General features: G+C 35.1%; 1 protein-coding gene across 1 annotated transcript in view; it reads right to left on the bottom strand.

Moving 5' to 3' along the window:
- The window catches only part of LOC116272713 (protein unc-13 homolog C-like), a 119,390-nt gene that overhangs the window by 68,139 nt on the left and 33,599 nt on the right, over positions 1–17,652 (bottom strand). The window contains exons 5-7 of the mRNA XM_031661477.1: positions 13,575–13,643; positions 11,863–11,952; positions 7,225–7,353 (exon numbers count right to left, since the gene is read on the bottom strand). Coding sequence (XP_031517337.1) covers positions 7,225–7,353; positions 11,863–11,952; positions 13,575–13,643 — 288 coding nt within the window. The remainder of the gene's footprint in view (positions 1–7,224; positions 7,354–11,862; positions 11,953–13,574; positions 13,644–17,652) is intronic.

The following is a 17,652-nucleotide window of genomic DNA, read 5'->3' as shown; positions in this document are numbered from 1 at the left end:
GAGGGAAGTTTGGAGAAGTGATGCACACTCCAGGCAGGTAAATATAAGGTGGGCAAAGTCACCATGGAGTTTAATGTACTGAATCATGGAATGCAATGTGGAGATGATGTTGAAGTCAGGAGTGATAATCAGGGCTTAGACCTTAGAGGCACTGTGGATAATGGGAGAGTCTGGATTTCATCCTGTGAGTAAATGGGGAGCTGGTCAAGATTTATAAATAGGATAGTCACATAAACATGGACATATTTTAAATAGTGGGGTGCCAGGTTGGAAAAGGAGTTGAAGTTCTTTTAGTCAAAATAAGCCAGCTTGTGCTATGGTAACAAATAAATATCCAAATATCAGTGAGTTAATACAATCAAAGATTATTTCTTAAACGTCCAAAGTCTGGGGCTGACTAGGCAGCCCTTCTCCACCTGGCAGCTCTGCCATCTGGAATATGCATCCTTCCAGGCTATTGCACTGCAGGTGACAAGATGTTTTTATGGGTTGGGACTAGAAGTGACCTTCATTTACCTTTCCCATATCTCATCATCTGGGATCCTGCCACATGACCCAGAGTAAGTGCAAGAGGCCTTAGGCAAGCACTGAGAGTCTACCACAGAATAGGGCATTTCATTCAATCTTGTTTATCATAGTTGAAATATACCTGTAAGTTCTTACCATATTATTTGGAGAAAAATCAGTTTATTTATTTACTCAATTCATTCAACAAATGCTTTTGTGAGCACCTACTCGGCACTGTCCTAAGTTCTGTCTCTGTCATAAAAAGCAGGGGTAAAGCATTGTTCACATTACTTCCCTGCGCATCAACTCTTCATTGACTCTCCAGTCACATGGAGATATGTGCGAGGGGACAGAATTAGAGTAAGAGGGATGAGAAGCGTAACATGGACCAGATCATGTGGAGTTTTGTAGGACTTTGAATTTAACTTAAATGAAAGGCCTTAGAACATTCTGTGCAGAAGAGTGATATAATCTGACTTCCTTTTTTAAAAAATAATTCTGGCTGCTCTGTTGAGAATAAACATAAGGTGATGGGGTAGACACATTGAGCTCTCTTAGGAAGTTACATAGTAATCCAAGTGAACAATGATTATGGTTCTGAGCCAGGGTAGAAGCATGGATCTGGTGAAAAGTAGTCTGATTCTTGATACATTTTGAAATGAAGGTATTTAATTTTGAATTAAATAATTAGAATTTGAAGACAAGTGAGACGTACGCTAAGTTAAGACAAAAAGGTCTTAACTTGAATTCTTAGGAGCGTGGAGTTGCAGCCAACTGAGGGGAGACAAGGCTTAATCATTTGAAATATTCCTAGATGGCTTCAAAAGGGCTCTAGAGAGTATTAGCCCCCTAAATAATTCACCTCCAATGGATGCTTCCTTTCGAATTTCAAATAATAACAATGTTGATGAAAAAGTGTTTTTCCAAGATTTAAAGCTTAGCCCCAAGCATTCCCTACATTGACAAAATTTCACATAAAATCTAAGATCTATCTACCTAAAAATAAAACTAGTAAGAAAATCATGTAATTATCTTTTCTGAAAGCCAAGTCAGAAGACATTAAGTGATATTAGATTATTTTGATGTGACATAATTCATTTACTTTTTGTTAGGGGCATGTTTGCTTTATGGGAACTACCTACGAAGCTCTCTTACAGAAATAAACTGTTTGTTTATTATTGTTGTTATTATTATTTATGTATTAGAAAGACATCAAGTAAGGTATGCCACTTTACTTTGGCAGTTTAATTCATCCACTGAGTATTAATTAGTAGATGAGGAAATGATAAAGATTCTCTCTTTGACCAAACTTTGATCAAACTCTTCTGAGCTCTCTTTTTAACCAGACCTCAACTTTTGAGCTCCCATGTTAGTTTCTGCATTGTCCAGTTTAGCAAGAATCTTCTCAGTTTAGCCAGAATTGTTCATCCTTGATATCTGATCACACTTTGATATCTGATCAGGTTTCCTTCCTCCACAGTGCTTCCGGTGATATTTGATCACCCTGGTCTGCTTTCAGCAAGAATCCCATCAGATCTGTTGGCCAGGATCCTCTCTTACCTCAAATGTTACCTCTTAGTAATTTCTATCCATTAAGTCCCTCCCCTTAACTCAGCTCCTTGGCTATAAATTCCCACTTTTCCTTGTGGTATTCACAGTTGAGCCCAATTTCTCTTTTCCACTATAAAATCCCATTGCGGTAGCCTTCCTGTGTAACTATTGTAATAGTCCTCTTTGAATAGTCTGCCTTACCATTCTGTAATGGGTGTAATGAATAAGTTTTTCTTTAACAAAGATCATATCTGAGCTGGATTTTAATGAAAGCAGGGAAGGAGGGAGAGTTTTTTTAGGTATATAGAACAAAATGCATAAATGCAGGGATGTGAAAAAGGATGACTGATTCATGGAAATTATAAAATTTAGGGCTCATCAGAGCAGAGCAGTTTGGTTCAGGAGTGAGGAGTAGGAAACTGAACCTGGTGAAATCTAGTAAGATTGATTGTAAAGTTATGCATGGGGACAGGCGTGGTGGCTCACGCCTGTAATCTCAGCACTTTGGGAGACTGAGGCAGGTGGATCCCCTAAAGTCAGGAGTTTGAGACCAGCCTGGTTAACATGATAAAACCCTGTCTCTACTAAAAATACAAAGTAAGTCAGGCAAGGTGGTGGGCCTCTGTAATCCCAGTTACTCAGGAGACTGAGACAGCAGAATCACTTGAACCCAAGAGGCAGAGGGTGCAGTGAGCCGAGATTGCGCCACTGCACTCCAGTCTGGGTGACAGAGCAAAACTTTGTCAAAAAAAAAAAAAAAAAAGTTATGCATGGGTAATTACATGGTACAATAAAAAGTTTCAATCTTAGCCTTTAGGTAAAATAAAGATAATGATGTTGAAAAATTTAAAAGAATTGAAAGAGCCCTATGGGAGGAAGATGGAAAGCAGAGATTAGACAAAGAAAAGTCATTAGAAAACTACTCACGGGGAAATACAATTGAGAACCAATTTAGCTCCTAGTAATCCTGGAGGACCAAGTTTTAAAACTAGAGCATATCTAACAGAGTTGATAAGCTGAAGTTATGAACAAGTATGTGGTTATATATTGTTTTGCTTATACAATGCCAAACTCAGCTTAATATGTTTTCTTATAAAGCAAAAAACAAGCAAACAAAAACAAAAAACAGTGACCTCAGAAATATATCATACTATATAAAACCTAGTTAAAAATTCAGTTTGGAAGAGTCTTACTTGCCTTCATCTAACATTTGCTTTCTAGAATTTGCCTCTCCCAAGTAAACTTAATGTTTCATGGATAATCACACAATTTTTGATATCTAGTGGAGCAAGTACACTATTCAGGAAAGGATAGGCAGTAGACACATTCTTTTAAAAAAATAGAGATAGGGTTTTGCTGTGTCGCCAAGGCTGGAATGCAGGGGAGCTATCATAGTTCACTCTAACTTCCAATTCCTGGGCTCACTCTAATCACCTTAACCTCCTAAGTAGGTGTGACTATAGACACATACCACTACACCCAGCTAATTAAAAAAAATTGTAGAGATAGGGTCTCACTATGTTGCCAAGGTTGCCCAAGCTAGAATACATTTGTAAAAGTCAATTTTATAGAAGTAATAGCTATATATGTCATAGTATGCATTAGAAAACTTCAATATAACAAAAAAGATGTGTCATCAAGGGGGAAGTAATCTATGAAATCCACATAACCAAAAAAGGATTAGTATCCACAATATTTTTAGATTTTTCTATAAGTTAATAAGCAATAGACAAGCAAACCAAGAGAAACACACACAAAAGACTGACAGGCAATTCACAGAACATAAAACTCAAGCATTCATTGATCATATGTGAAAATATTTCAAACTCACCAATATTAGAATAGTGTTCATCTCCAAAGGACAAAAAAGGAGTGGGATGGGATTGGGAAATACAAAGCAAAATACTATTTTATGTGTAACGTGTAATGTCTTTAAACAAGAGCAGAGAAATACTGGAAAATGTCAACATATGGTTATAGCTAGTTGGTAGTAAGCATATACATGTTTGATTTGCTTTCTATATTTTCTTTTGTATTCCTGAAATTTTAAAAAATAATTTCAACATTTATTTTAGATTCATGAGGTACATATGTAGGTTTGTTACGTGAATATATTGTGTGATGCTGAGGTTTGGGGTACGACAGATCCCCTTACCCAGGTACTGAACATAGGACCCAACAGTTAGTTTTTTAAGCCTTCTCCCATTGCCAATAGGCCTAGTTTCTATTGTTCCCATCTTTATAAGCTCTCACTTATAAATGAGACTATGCAGTATTTAGTTTTCCTTTCCTGTGTTATTTTGTTTAGGATAATGGCCTCCAGATGTATCCATGTTGCTGCAAAGGACATTATTTCATTCTTTTTTTATGGCTACATAGTATGCTATGGTATGTATATACCACATTTTCTTTATCCAGTCTACCGCGGATGGGCACCTAGATTGATTCCATGTCTTTGCTTTTGTGAATAGTGCTGCGATGAATACATGAGTGCATTTATCTTGTTGTAGAAAAACTGATCTTCTTTTGTATAGATTCTCAGTAATGGAATTGCTAGGTCAAACGGTAGTTCTGTTTTAAGTTTTTTGAGAAATCTCCATACGGATTTCCAGAGTGGCTGAACACATTTATATTCCCACCAACAGTGTATAAGCATTCCCTTTTTTCTGCAGCCTTACCAGCATGTATTGTTTTTTGATGTTTTAATAATAGTCATTCTGCATGCTTATAGATGTGTAGAATCAATATTGTGAAAATGACCATACTGCCAACAGCAATCTATACGTTCAATGCAATTCCCATCAAAATGCCACCACAATTCTTCACAGAACTAGAAAAAACAGTCCTAAAATTTATATGGAACCAAAAAAGAGCCCACATAGCCAAAGCAAGACTAAGCAAAAGGAACAAATCTGGAGACATCACATTACCTAACTTCAAACTATACTATAAGGCCATAGTCACCAAAACAGCATGGTACTGGTATAAAAACAGGCACATAGACCAATGGAAGAGAATAGAGAACACATAAATAAACCCACATACTTACAGCCAACTGATCTTTAACAAAGCAAACAAAAACATAAAGTGGGGAAAGAATACCCTATTCAACAAATACTGCTGGGATAATTGGTAAGCCACACGTAGGAAAATGAAACTGGATCTTCATCTCTCATCTTACACAAAAATATACTCAAGATAGATCAAGGAACTTAAATCTAAGACCTGAAACTATAAAAATTCTAGAAGATAACATCAGAAAAACCCTTCTAGACATTGGCTTACCCAGAGACTTAATGACCAAGAACCCAAAAACAAATGCAACAAAAACAAAGATAAATAGGTGGAATTTAATTAAACTAAAAAGCTTCTGCACAGCAAAAGGAACAGTCAGCAGAGTAAGCAGTCAACCCACAGAGTGGGAGAAAATCTTCACAATCTATACAACTGTCAGAGGACTAATATCCAGAATCTACAAGAAACTCAAACAAATTAGTAAGAAAAAATTATTATCAGAAAGTGGGTGAAGGACATGAATAGACAATTCTCAAAAGAAGATATACAAATGACCAACAAATACATGAAAAAATGCTCAACATCACTAATGATCAGGGAAATACAAATCAAAACCACAATGCAATACCACATTACTACTGGAAGAATGGCCATAGTAAAACAGTAAAAAAAAAAAAAAAAAAAAAAAAAGATGTTGTCTTGGATGCAGTGAAAAGGGAATACTTCTACATTGCTGATGGAATGTAAACTAGTACAACCACTTTGGAAAACAGTGTGGAGATCTCGTAGAGAACTAAGAGTAGAACTACCATTTAATCCAGAAAACTCACTACTGGGTATCTACCCAGAGGAAAAGAAGTTCATGAACAAAAAATATACTTGCACATGCAGGTTTATACCAGCACAATTTACAATTCCAAAAATATGGAATCAGCCTAAATGCCCATAAATCAATGAGTGAATAAAGAAACTATGATATCTATATCTATATCTATATCTCCACATAATGGAATACTACTACTCAGCCATAAAAAGGAATGAACTAATGGCATTCACAGGAACCTAGATGGAACTGAAGACTATTATTCTAAGTGAAGTAATTCAGGAATAGAAAGCCAGACATTGTATGTTCTCACTCATAAGTGGGAGCTAAGCTATGAGGACGCAAAGGCATAAGAATGATACAATGGACTTTGAGGACTCTGGGGAAAGGGTTGGAGGGGTGTGAGGGATAAAAGACTACAAATTGGGTTCAGTGTATACTGCTTGGGTGATGGGTGCACTGAAATCACCACTAAGGAACTTACTTACATAACCAAATACCACTTGTTCCCCAAAAACCTATGGAAATAAAAATTTAAAATAATAAAATAATAATAATAGCCATTACTACTGGTGTGAGATTGTATCTCATTGTGGTTTTGATTTAAATTGTGTTTTTGAAATATTTCTTAATAAATTAACACATAGGCCAGGGGTGGTGACTCATGCCTGTAATCCCAGCACTTTGGGAGGCCAAGGCGGGCGCATCACCTGAGGTCAGAAGTTCGAGACCAGCCTGGCTAACATGGAGAAACCCCGTCTCTACTAAAAATAATAAAAAAAAAATAACTGGGCATGGTGGCTCATGTCTGTAATCCCAGCAACTGGGGAGCCTGAGGCAGAAGAACTGCTTGAACCCAGGAAGCAGAAGTTGCAGTGAGCTGAGATTGCGCCACTGCACTCCAGCCTGGGTGACAGAGTGAGAATCCTTCTCAAAAAATAAATAAATGAAATAAAATGATATGGGAGGCAGTGTGAGTTAGGGGAAGAACATAGAAACGAGAGTTGGAATCCTAATGTGTAGTCCCAAATCTTCCACCTACCCACTGTGTGACCTTGAGAAAATCTCTTCATTCTTCTGAAACTGATTCTTCAGCTAAAACCTTAAACAATATGTGCCTTTACTACACAAAGTTATTGTAAGGAGTGAATTAGTTCATGTATGAGAAGGTGATATTCAAATGTGAAGAAAAGATATGAAAATTTTCAAATTTGCAGTTAATATGAAATTAAATGAACATACTTTTCTATTTACTCTCATGCTAAATGTATTGAAACAGATATTAGAAACAAAAGTGGGGATTATAAAAGACATACATATTTTCTTACCGGGTCTATTAGCTGGGAGTAGAGTTCATGGCAATTGTCAAAAATATACTTGTATGTAGAATCCAGGCAAGCCCTTACACAGTCTTTCACCACCATGCTTGCTTTTGGGGGGCTTTGCAGCTCCAGAACCTGACAGACAAAGACAGACACTCATTTTCTCAAATGCAACAATAACACATTGTAATCTAGTATAAACTACTCAAATATATATTCCATAAAGACTTTTAGTTGCTTTTTCTATGTTCAGTAAATGTCTTCTTACCATGTGGTTTTAAATGTGTAAACATTACAACTTTCTGATATAAAAACTTATTGAAAATGATGATGGTTATAAACACTCAAATAAAAACACTTAATGTGACCAGTTAATAGTGTTCATGCATTCTTTGATTTCATTCCATTCCATCACTCAACAAATATTTATCGCTTTCTATATGCCAGATAATGGTGATACAGCAATGAACGATAGAAATAAAAATCCCTTTCCTCATGGGCTTAAGTTCAAGTAGATAATAAACAAAATAAATATATAAGATACATTACATGATGATGCATGTTGAAACGTAAAACAGAAGAAGGATAGGAAGTGTTTCAATGGAATAGAACTAATACAATAAACAGCAATGGTAAACGAAGATGTAGGGTGAGAACAAGGGGAAACTACATATAGACGATTATAAGAATCTTAGCTTTTAGTGAGGTGGGAAGGAATTGGATAGTTTAAGCATAAGAGCAAAATGGTGTAATTTTAGCAAAATAACTATCTTTATAAGGCTCCCTTATGCTGCCTTAAAGTGGGCTATGAAAAAAATAGAAAGACCAATTATGAGAATAATGTTAAAATTTAGTCTAGAGAAGATGATGCTTGATCAAGGTGGTAGGATTATAAATTATTAGAAGAAATCATATTCCAGTAAATTTTAGAAAAAAAGAGCAAACAGGATTTGCTGACAGACTGGATGACTTGTGTGAGAACTGACTCCAGTTGTCCCCAGTATTTTAGCCTGAGCAACTGTTATAAGGGAGGTGACTTCAATTTAAATGGGAAAAACTGTGGATGGGAGCTCAGGAGCTCAATTCTGAACAGTTTAAGAAGCCTATTAGGCATATACATGAATTTCAAGAAGGTATTTGGAAAAATGAATCTACAGTTGTGGAAAAGTTCTGGTTAGAGATATAAATTTGGAAATTATTATCTTACAGAAGAATGTAAAGAAACAACACTGGTTGAGTATGGATGGTGAAGAGAAGAGGTCCAAGAAATAAATCCGGTTAAATCTTACATAATTCTAAATCTGTGACAACAGACAAATGAGAAAGAATAAAGCAGTAGAGAGCCCCCGCCCACCCCCACAAGAACTAATGGTATAAGAGGGAAATATAACATGCGATGTTGACAACTTATTTTTGGGAAGTGAGAGAGTAAAAGTCTGATTGCAGTGTGGCCAAAAACTAAGGACAGAGTTGAAGTTTTAATATTGTTAAAATGTCAGTTCTCTCCAGATTGATCTATAGATGAAATGAAATCTCAATTAAAATCCTAGAAAGAATGATAATCACCTATACAACTGTGAAAAATAAAGAAACGAGGTGGGATGCACATTATCTTTTTTTTATGATTTGCTATGAGGTCACAGTAATCAAGATAGGATGGTAGTGGTGGATGTACAAACAACTGAACAGTATAGAGAGTTCAGAAATAGACCCATACATATATGGTCAATTTAATTTTTTATAATAATACCAAAAACAATTTAATGGAGAAAAGAAAATCTTTCTAATAAATGCTGCTGGAACTCTTAAACATAAATATGTAAAATGTTATCCTTGATTCACACTTTATACCTTATACCAAACAAAAACAACCACCAAAAAAATCCCCAAAATTCTAAATAAAACATATGCCCAAATATAAAAGGTAAAACCAATCTTTCAGAAGAAACACACCAAAAAACCTCTTTGTGATGTTGGTTTAACCAAGAGCATTATCCATAATTAGAAAAAAAAAATGATAAAGTAGACCAAAATTTAAAACTTGCTATATAATATATTTTAAAGACAATTAAAAGACAAGGCACAAACAAGGCAAAAATAATAGCAAATCACATATCTGCCAAAAAAAATGTATCCAAAACATATAAAAACTCTCAAAACTCAAGACTATTGTATTCTTGAAAAATGCAAGAAAGTAGATTTTAAATATTCTCCTCACAAAAATGATAACTTTGTGAGGTAATGCATATGTTAATTAGCTAGATTTAGCCATCCTGCAATGTATATATATTTTAAAACAATATGTTGTACACAACAAATACATGCAATTTGATCTATCAATTTAAAATAATTAAAATTAAATTGCCCTTAATAGTAAGAAAGCCAGCTAACAAATATGGGTAAAAATTTCAACATTCTTCACAAAAGAAGATATTCAGATAGCAAGTCAACCCCCCAAAATTCTCAATATTATTAATTTGTAGACCAATAAAATTAATACATTAAGATAATGCAACATCACTTCTACTAGAATACATACATACATACATACATAACATGGAAAATCCCAAGAGTTTTGCTAGAGGATGTAGAAGAATTGGGACTTTCACACGCTGCTGCTGAGGATTTAACCCAAGGAACATAAAAATGTATGTTTACAACTATAATCCCACGCTTATTTAAAATAGTTTTATTTGTAATAAACCAAAATTGGAAATAACTCAGATATCTGTCAGTGAGGGAATGGATAAATTGGTAGTACATATATAACAAAGAATTACTACTTAGCAATTAACAGTAGTGGATTGTTGATACACTCAACACCAATGAATCTCTGTTGTGTTATGGTACATTGTGTACAATTTCATTTACATGATGTTCTAGGAAAGGCAAAGCTATAGGCAAAGAACAAATCAGTGGTTACCAGCATGTGGGAGAAGGGTTGACAACAATGGTGTAGCACAAGGGAATTGTGTAGGCTCATGGAACTGTTCTATATCTTATTGCTCTGGTGGTTATATAACTACACGTTTATCAAAACTAATAGGACTGTGCAACAAAAGAGTGATTTTTACTCTCTGCAATGAGAAAAAAGGATAACAGGAGAAGAAAATTTGTTCAAAGGATAATATGAGGAAATTAACTGGAAGGAAATGTATGGATGACAATTTCAAGGACTTTTGCTATTAAGGGAAATGAACTGGGGTAGTAGCTATAAAAGAAAGTGAAGCCAAGTGGCATTTTGAAGACTGTAAAATCAATAGCACGTACATAGGGGAAAGCTGACAATTCAGGAAAATGGAGAGGATTGCTGGACCAGTATTTTAGTGCACAAGAGAAGACAAAATCAATTGCACAAGTAGAAGAGACCACATTTTCTAAGAAAACAGATGGCTTATCAATAGTAAAAAAGAAAGAATATGTGGACACATGCAAGGAAGTACCTACTGGGGTAGGTGGTGGGAGTGTGTGATTGGAGCTTGAGGATGCTCCTCTTTCTTTCCTCGTATTTTTTTTTTTTTTCATTGAAATAGGGAGCGAAGTCATCAGCTGGTAGTGAGGGTTGGGGAAGAGTAGTTACAAGTTTAAGGAGATAGTGTTTTTAATCAAGGAGGCATGGCAGATGGGTAGCACTGTGCTGGCACGCCCCACCCTCACTCCCATTCCTCACTCCTCAGTGTCAATGGCAGATGTCACCTGTCAATCTAAGTCAACTTGATTGGGTCTTGCCATCATTATCTGCACATTGTTCCAGTAGCTACTGACAGTAGATTAGAACTGATGTAAATTCTATTTATCCTAGTCACCTAGTTAGCCTGATTTTAAACCAAATGAATTTTAATTCAACTTTAAAGAATCTAAATGAGCACTGATATAGTATGGTTTCCCTTCGTGTCTCTCTTTCATTACAAAATGCCACTTTTAGAGGTTCTAGTGAAAAAAATTATGGGCAAATGCAAAGAAAAAAAATTGTCTCTATTTAGGAATTTTCTGAATAAGCATCGCAATACTCTCTTTCAAAAAGCATATATTTTAGCCCATAGCCTGGCAAGTAGTTTCTGAAAATGCTTCACATAAGTTGCACTGCAGGCCAGAACTATGACTGCAGAGAACTTGCAATTAAAGCAGAAATGATATATCTAAGAAATCCCTGGTTTGTAGGGCCTAGCCAATGATACCAATAGATAGGTGATCAAATATATTCCTACACAGACATTCCTAGTGCTGAAAATGGAAGTTGCCACAATTGTGGTAAACTTAAAAGAGTAAGCCACTTTCTTGTAGCAAAAAAGTCAGCAAAACATCTAAGTTAAAACTAAAATTAGAAGTGAAGTCCATTTCCATTTAACATTCTTTGGAAATTTTTTAAGTGCCACATCCACTTACTAGAGAGCTCTATCTAAGACAGATTTGACTGAGAACTAAATTAGAGCCAAATGTATCAGAGTATTTTAAATGTCTAGGATAATCTCTTCTTCACTATACCTTATATTGGAAGATTCATTGAGTTCAGGCAAAGATAGTACAGCTTAATCGATGGGGTTGACACAGTACTTGATCAAGAGGAGGGTAAAGCAACACTTTACCAGGGGATGAATGTATTCTATGTCACACCAAAACAGTGACAGAAATAAAATGAGATACCTTCATCCTAAAAAAGGTGATACTTGTTAACAGGTCAACAGTTGATTTCAGGTCTTGCAGTCTTTCAGTATTGCTTGCAGGAAAGTTTTCCTGGTTAATCAGGAAACAGAAAATGGATAAGGTCGTCAGTAGTAAATCTCCAGTGGGAAAATAAACTAAAATTAGCTTCTCATAAAAGAAATTGGAAAGTAAACTGTATACAATTTTTAAAATACCCCTAAAGTATTCTTAAAACATTTTTATCATAAAACATTATAGAATATAAACAATTTGGAAATATTATATTTTTATACTTTTGGAAAGCTGCACTCTTCTATTTATAGTTACAATGCAATAAATGCAAAACAATATCATTATTAAAATGTTATGATGTTATTAATGCTTGCTTCTAAAATAGTCTTGCTACTAAAAGGAAGAAGTGTAGCATACATAGGAAAAATTTTTCATGATTTTCTCAAGATAAGTATTTTTATAAAAAATACTTCAGAAATTATACATGTGCTGCATTTACTTTTAGTCACAAAAAACTTTAAAAGTTAAAAAAATAAGTTTGCATCATATAGTCTTTCCTGAAACACTATGGATTTTAATAAAAGGTTTCTTTTAGCAAGATTTGATGAGAAGTATCATTTGAAAATACAGATGTTCATAATTTGAAGGAATGAAAAGTTATAATTATGAAATGTTTGAACTAAGAAAGAATTTTTACTTTGGTCAATTTCACCTATTAACATGCTTTTCTAAAGAGCCATTAGGAAACCCACAGCTAATTATGAGATATTCATGAACTTGAACAGGGTTAGTATGCCTATGATGAGGTGACTTCAGGCCCTTGTTGCCCCCAAATATCTCTCCCAATAGCTTAATGGTTGTCCTCTTCTCATTATGTTGGCCCCAGACCCAACATGAAATAACCAATATGAAATAATACCAAATTAAATTTGGTATTATAACTTCCATAAGCATGCAATTAAAGTATCTGTCAATAAGAGACTAATAAAAAATGAATGCATAGGAGATAGATAAGTTCAAATAAGAAAAGATGTATAGGATAAATTGTTAAAGAATGTAAGATATAAGAGCATGTATTAGTTATCATCATAGACATTTTGTAACTAAAATTTGTAACTAAATTTTTGTAACTAAAATATTTTGTAACTAAAATTATATGTGTGTATATTTATCACATATATACATGAATATATTTGTGGTATGTGTATGTGTTTCCCCAGGAGGTGATATGTAGAATTGTTGACAATGAATTCTGTACAACTTTGCAAGAGCACATGGTACTCTTGGTACCCTAATCCAGGAGGAAAGAGAATGAAGCAGTAAATTAAGTAGGAAGCTCAGAAATTGAGGAAGTATCAGCGGAATATTTCACTAACAAACGATGAGCTTTCAGAATGAGGACTGGGCCATAGTCTACTTCATGAATTAGCTGAGGGTCATTGAATCTGATGGCTATTTTAGAAATTACAAAATTAAAGCTGCATGTGCGCGCGCACACACACACACAGAGTATTGTTGTAGTCTATGTAGGGTAAAGAATCTGAACAACAAAGGAGACCTAATGGATGATTTCTAAGGGTGACAGCACCTGAGATCAATATTTTTATTTTTCTATTCCATGATGGGTGATTTTTACATAGCAAGAAATTATCTAAACCAAACACAGCAGTTTTCTTTTATGCAAGTAAATTTCTACATACCCTATACTTTGACAGATCAATCCTCAGAGAGTTATGCAACTGGTCCAGTAGTTTTATGAATTTTTCCCTCTGTACAAAGCAAACACAAAATAGGAGAATGGAAATAAATGACCACTCTAGAGGCCTCATAATAATTCTGAGTTTTGTCTCTATTTTATAGAAAGGATCAGATATATTAATGACTTGTCCAAGATCATAAAGTTACTATGTGGCATAGCAGTGATTCAAACTCAGGTCTCTTTGATACCAAATTCATGTTCTTTTCAATAAGTCATACTTCCTCCTCTCTATGATGAATGAGAAATGTGTAATTGTTCTAACAAAGTATCTAGAGACTTGCATTTGGTAGAAAGAGATCAGACAAATAAATTGCCAGTACATTTCTCTATGTGGAATAATTCACAACAATACAACGTATCAGCAAGAGAAAATGCAACCCATTCTTCTTTTTATTCCTGTACTTCATGCCCCTTCTCCAGACAATATATTACAGTTTTTTACACTTTTCCCTCCTACGGAAGTGGGAGCAGGTGTTGTTTTTGTCAAAACCAATTTCAAAAAAATTTTCTTTTTGGAAGCAAATGTAGACTTTATAATCTGAAAGGATCAATTGCTTTTAAAGGCTGTGTATGATTTAGTGCTAAAATTAGTATAAAAATGCAGCCAAAAAACTGCCGTTGCTTCCACTTGATGCAGTATCAGTGTTGAACTGTCCTCTTCACAGAAGTATTTGAAGATGGTGAGAATAAAGAGTTTTTCTCTTATTAAGTGTATGGTTAAAGTTGGATGGATTAAATAAAAACAAAATCAAAACACAAAAGTCACACATGCGAACCTTAGAGGTAGACACTCCACTATTCTGAATTGCAGTTTTCTCATCAAAAGTAAAAAAAAAAAATGGGAGAGGTAAGATTAAATGACATAAAACATCCCTGCCAACATTAATATTCTGTAAACACCAAATTGCACTTTGGAGGATATTGACAAAAATGAAAACTTTTCCCAGTAGTTTCACATAGGAGGTGGATTTATGGGGTATATAAGTCACTGATCTTGATGGAGTGAGCTGAATATTAACAGGAGGTGGTAAACTGTTCCTAAGCTGAAACTCCAATTTTCTGAATGAACTGCCATCATCAGATTTATACATCAGTGAAGAAAATTCGAGTATCATCTCTGTGTTAACCTCTGTGGAGGCAATAGAGGAGCCTGAGAAATAAGTCCTGCCTTCCAGAAGCATGCAATCTGGTTAGGCAGGTTAAGACCCTTTATCCCAGCAAAGCTACAGAAAATACAGATGAGTTGAACGTCTTAGATCTTTCTCTGCCACTCTCCATTATACCTTCCCAGGGGATGAGGCGAACTATGCAGCCCTTTCTTAACTCTCCAACTTCCATGCATTTGGGTTGGTGGCCCTCAATCCAGATAGAAAAAGAGAACCACTAAAATAATTAGTTTAGGCCACAGTAAAGTTAATCATTCAGATGGTTATCAAAGTGAGTGCGATTCGTATCACATCTCTGGATGCCTCATGTTATCTCTGTGATTGGCACAAATCATCAAGATGGTTGAAGTGACTGATCAACCATACTATGGCCCAAATCATTGGCCCTCTTATACTCACTGGGGCAAATGGTGCTGATTGTCTGCCCAATATCCATTCTTCCACTGCTTCTTACTAAAAGAATGTCGTATGTCAAATGTGCCCATATGAAATGCTCACCTTCTCAGAGCCCTTTTCCCCCGAGGATGACCACATGACATGGTTTGGCCAATGAGATGTAGACAGCTTATTAAATCAAATAGACCCAGCTACCATACCACCAACAACTTACTGTTTTGAAATATTTAAAAAGAGTGCTTAGCAGGTAGTGTTTATTACATTAGTGTTTGCTGTATAATTCTTTGTTAGGTATACCTTTCAGACTTTTTAACTTTTGCCCTTTGTGCTTCTTCCCTTTTTCCACCTAAAACTCTAATAGGCTCCAGAAGATAGAGCACTTATTTCATGCCCATTAGATGAAAATGGAAAGAATGAACGGAGAAAAAAAGGATTGCCTACATCCATCCTAACCCTACTGCCCACTCTTTTAAAATATCACAATACTGAGTAGCTATACCAGCTCTGAATTCCTTACGTCTGAACTTAGTTTCCATGGGTTGGGGAGCAAAGGGGGAAATCTTATTAAGTTAAATGTATTTAGTGAGTTTCTGTTTCATGCAGTTGAACAGAATTCTGACTGATACAATCCACACATTTGGTTTCCCTACCTAGTCTTCGGTGCCCAGCTGGAAAATTTATGTTCAAGGAAAATAGAAAACTGTGAAGAAAACTGCTGGGCTTCTTGTCACTGAATCCAGAACAACATCAGGTGATGTGAAATTAAAAGTACGCTGCTGATTGAATTTTTACAGAGATTCTTTAAACAGCAGGACAGCCTGAAATTTCATTTTATTTACAACAATTTCTATTTAACTAGAGTGAGATTGCCTTTGCAGAGCAGAGGAGGCCTACTGCCTGTAGGGTGTGATTTGAGGAATAACGAAAGACTGTGTGATTAAAAAATGTTTCCCCGAGGGACATGGCACAATATCTAAAACTGCCACATTATTCAGTTTTTTTATTAAATAAGGTCCACATATCTCTAGTAGGGGCAAATCAATAATAAAAATAATAATAAATATTACAATAGGTTCACAAATACAGTTAGAAAGAATAAGATCCAGTGTTTGGTAACACAAAGGGCAACTATAGTTAACAATAATTGGTTGTGTGTTTCAAAATAACTAAAAGAGTGGAAGTGGAAAACTCCCAACATGAAGAAATGATAAAAGCTTGAGATGATAGATATTCCAGTTATTCTGATTTTATCATTACATATCGTATGCATGTATCAAAATTTATCTTGTACCCCATAAATATGTACTACTATTATGTATCCAATTAGAAATTTAAATAAATTTTTAAAAATAAATAAAAGATAAATCCAAGCAAAAAAAACCCCAACTTGGTTTAATTAGTTGACCAGAATAGCTAGACCAGGGATTGGCAAACTGTCTACAAAGGGCTAGTTAGGAAATATTTTTCACTTTGCCAACCCTGTCTCAAGTATTCAGTCTGACACTGTAGCACAGTAGCTGCCAGAGACAATATGTAAACTAATAGGCATGATTGTTTTCCAGTGAAACTTGATTTATGAATGTGAAAATTTGAATTTTAGGTAGTTTTAATGTGTCACAAAATAACAGTCTTTAAAATTTTTTTTCAACATTAGAAAATATTAAAAAAAAAATTCTTAGCTTATGGGCCTTACAAAACCAGTTGGTGAGTTGGTGGACTGCATTTGGCCCACGGGCAGGGGGAAGAGGCAGTTGCTCCCCTGACTGTGCACGTTCAGGAAGTTCCCACCAGGATTTGGGGAACTGTGGAAGCAAAAGCTCTTGTAAGGAAGGAGTATGATAACCTCTGCTTCACTCTCAGCTTCTCTCATTATTTTCTTCCTTTCTTTCTCAAAGTCTGGCTTCAACAGCAGGGATGAATTTAACCAGAAGCTAATGATGCTTAAGCTCCTCAGCCCTCACCTGCTTCAGCATCCCTGGGAGAAGCTAGCCATGTATTCATGCTATCTTAGATTTTTGTAAAATTTTCGGGAATAAGATAAAAATAATTCAGAACACAACAAGCAAATTGTAATACTTTTTTTCCAGATCATACCAAAAACAGCAATTCATTAAGAAAGACATTTCAAACAGAAGTAATGCATAGGCAATTTTGATAATTTTAAAATAATTCAATTAGTCTTAGACATATGAACATACTGGACATACATTTACAGCTCTTATTGATTTGAGATTAATTCTGATACCAAGAGAAATATCATACAATTATGGAATACCACTAAAATGATGCTTTCAATGACAAAATAATTAATAAATTTCACCAATTCAAAGTATATTTAAAGAGTCCCTTCACAGGAAAACTTGAAAAGCATTGAAATGTTATTGTTCACTGATGAAGACATCCTTAACTTCCCCTCAGCCTGGTTAGACAGGCTTCTTCCTGACTCTAGGTCTCAAC

This window comes from Papio anubis, unplaced genomic scaffold (assembly GCF_008728515.1).
Source record: "Papio anubis isolate 15944 unplaced genomic scaffold, Panubis1.0 scaffold172, whole genome shotgun sequence".
Classification (NCBI taxonomy): Eukaryota; Metazoa; Chordata; class Mammalia; order Primates; family Cercopithecidae; genus Papio; species Papio anubis.
The sequence above is the reverse complement of the archived record's forward strand: the minus strand, read 5'-3'. Positions and strand labels throughout refer to the sequence as shown.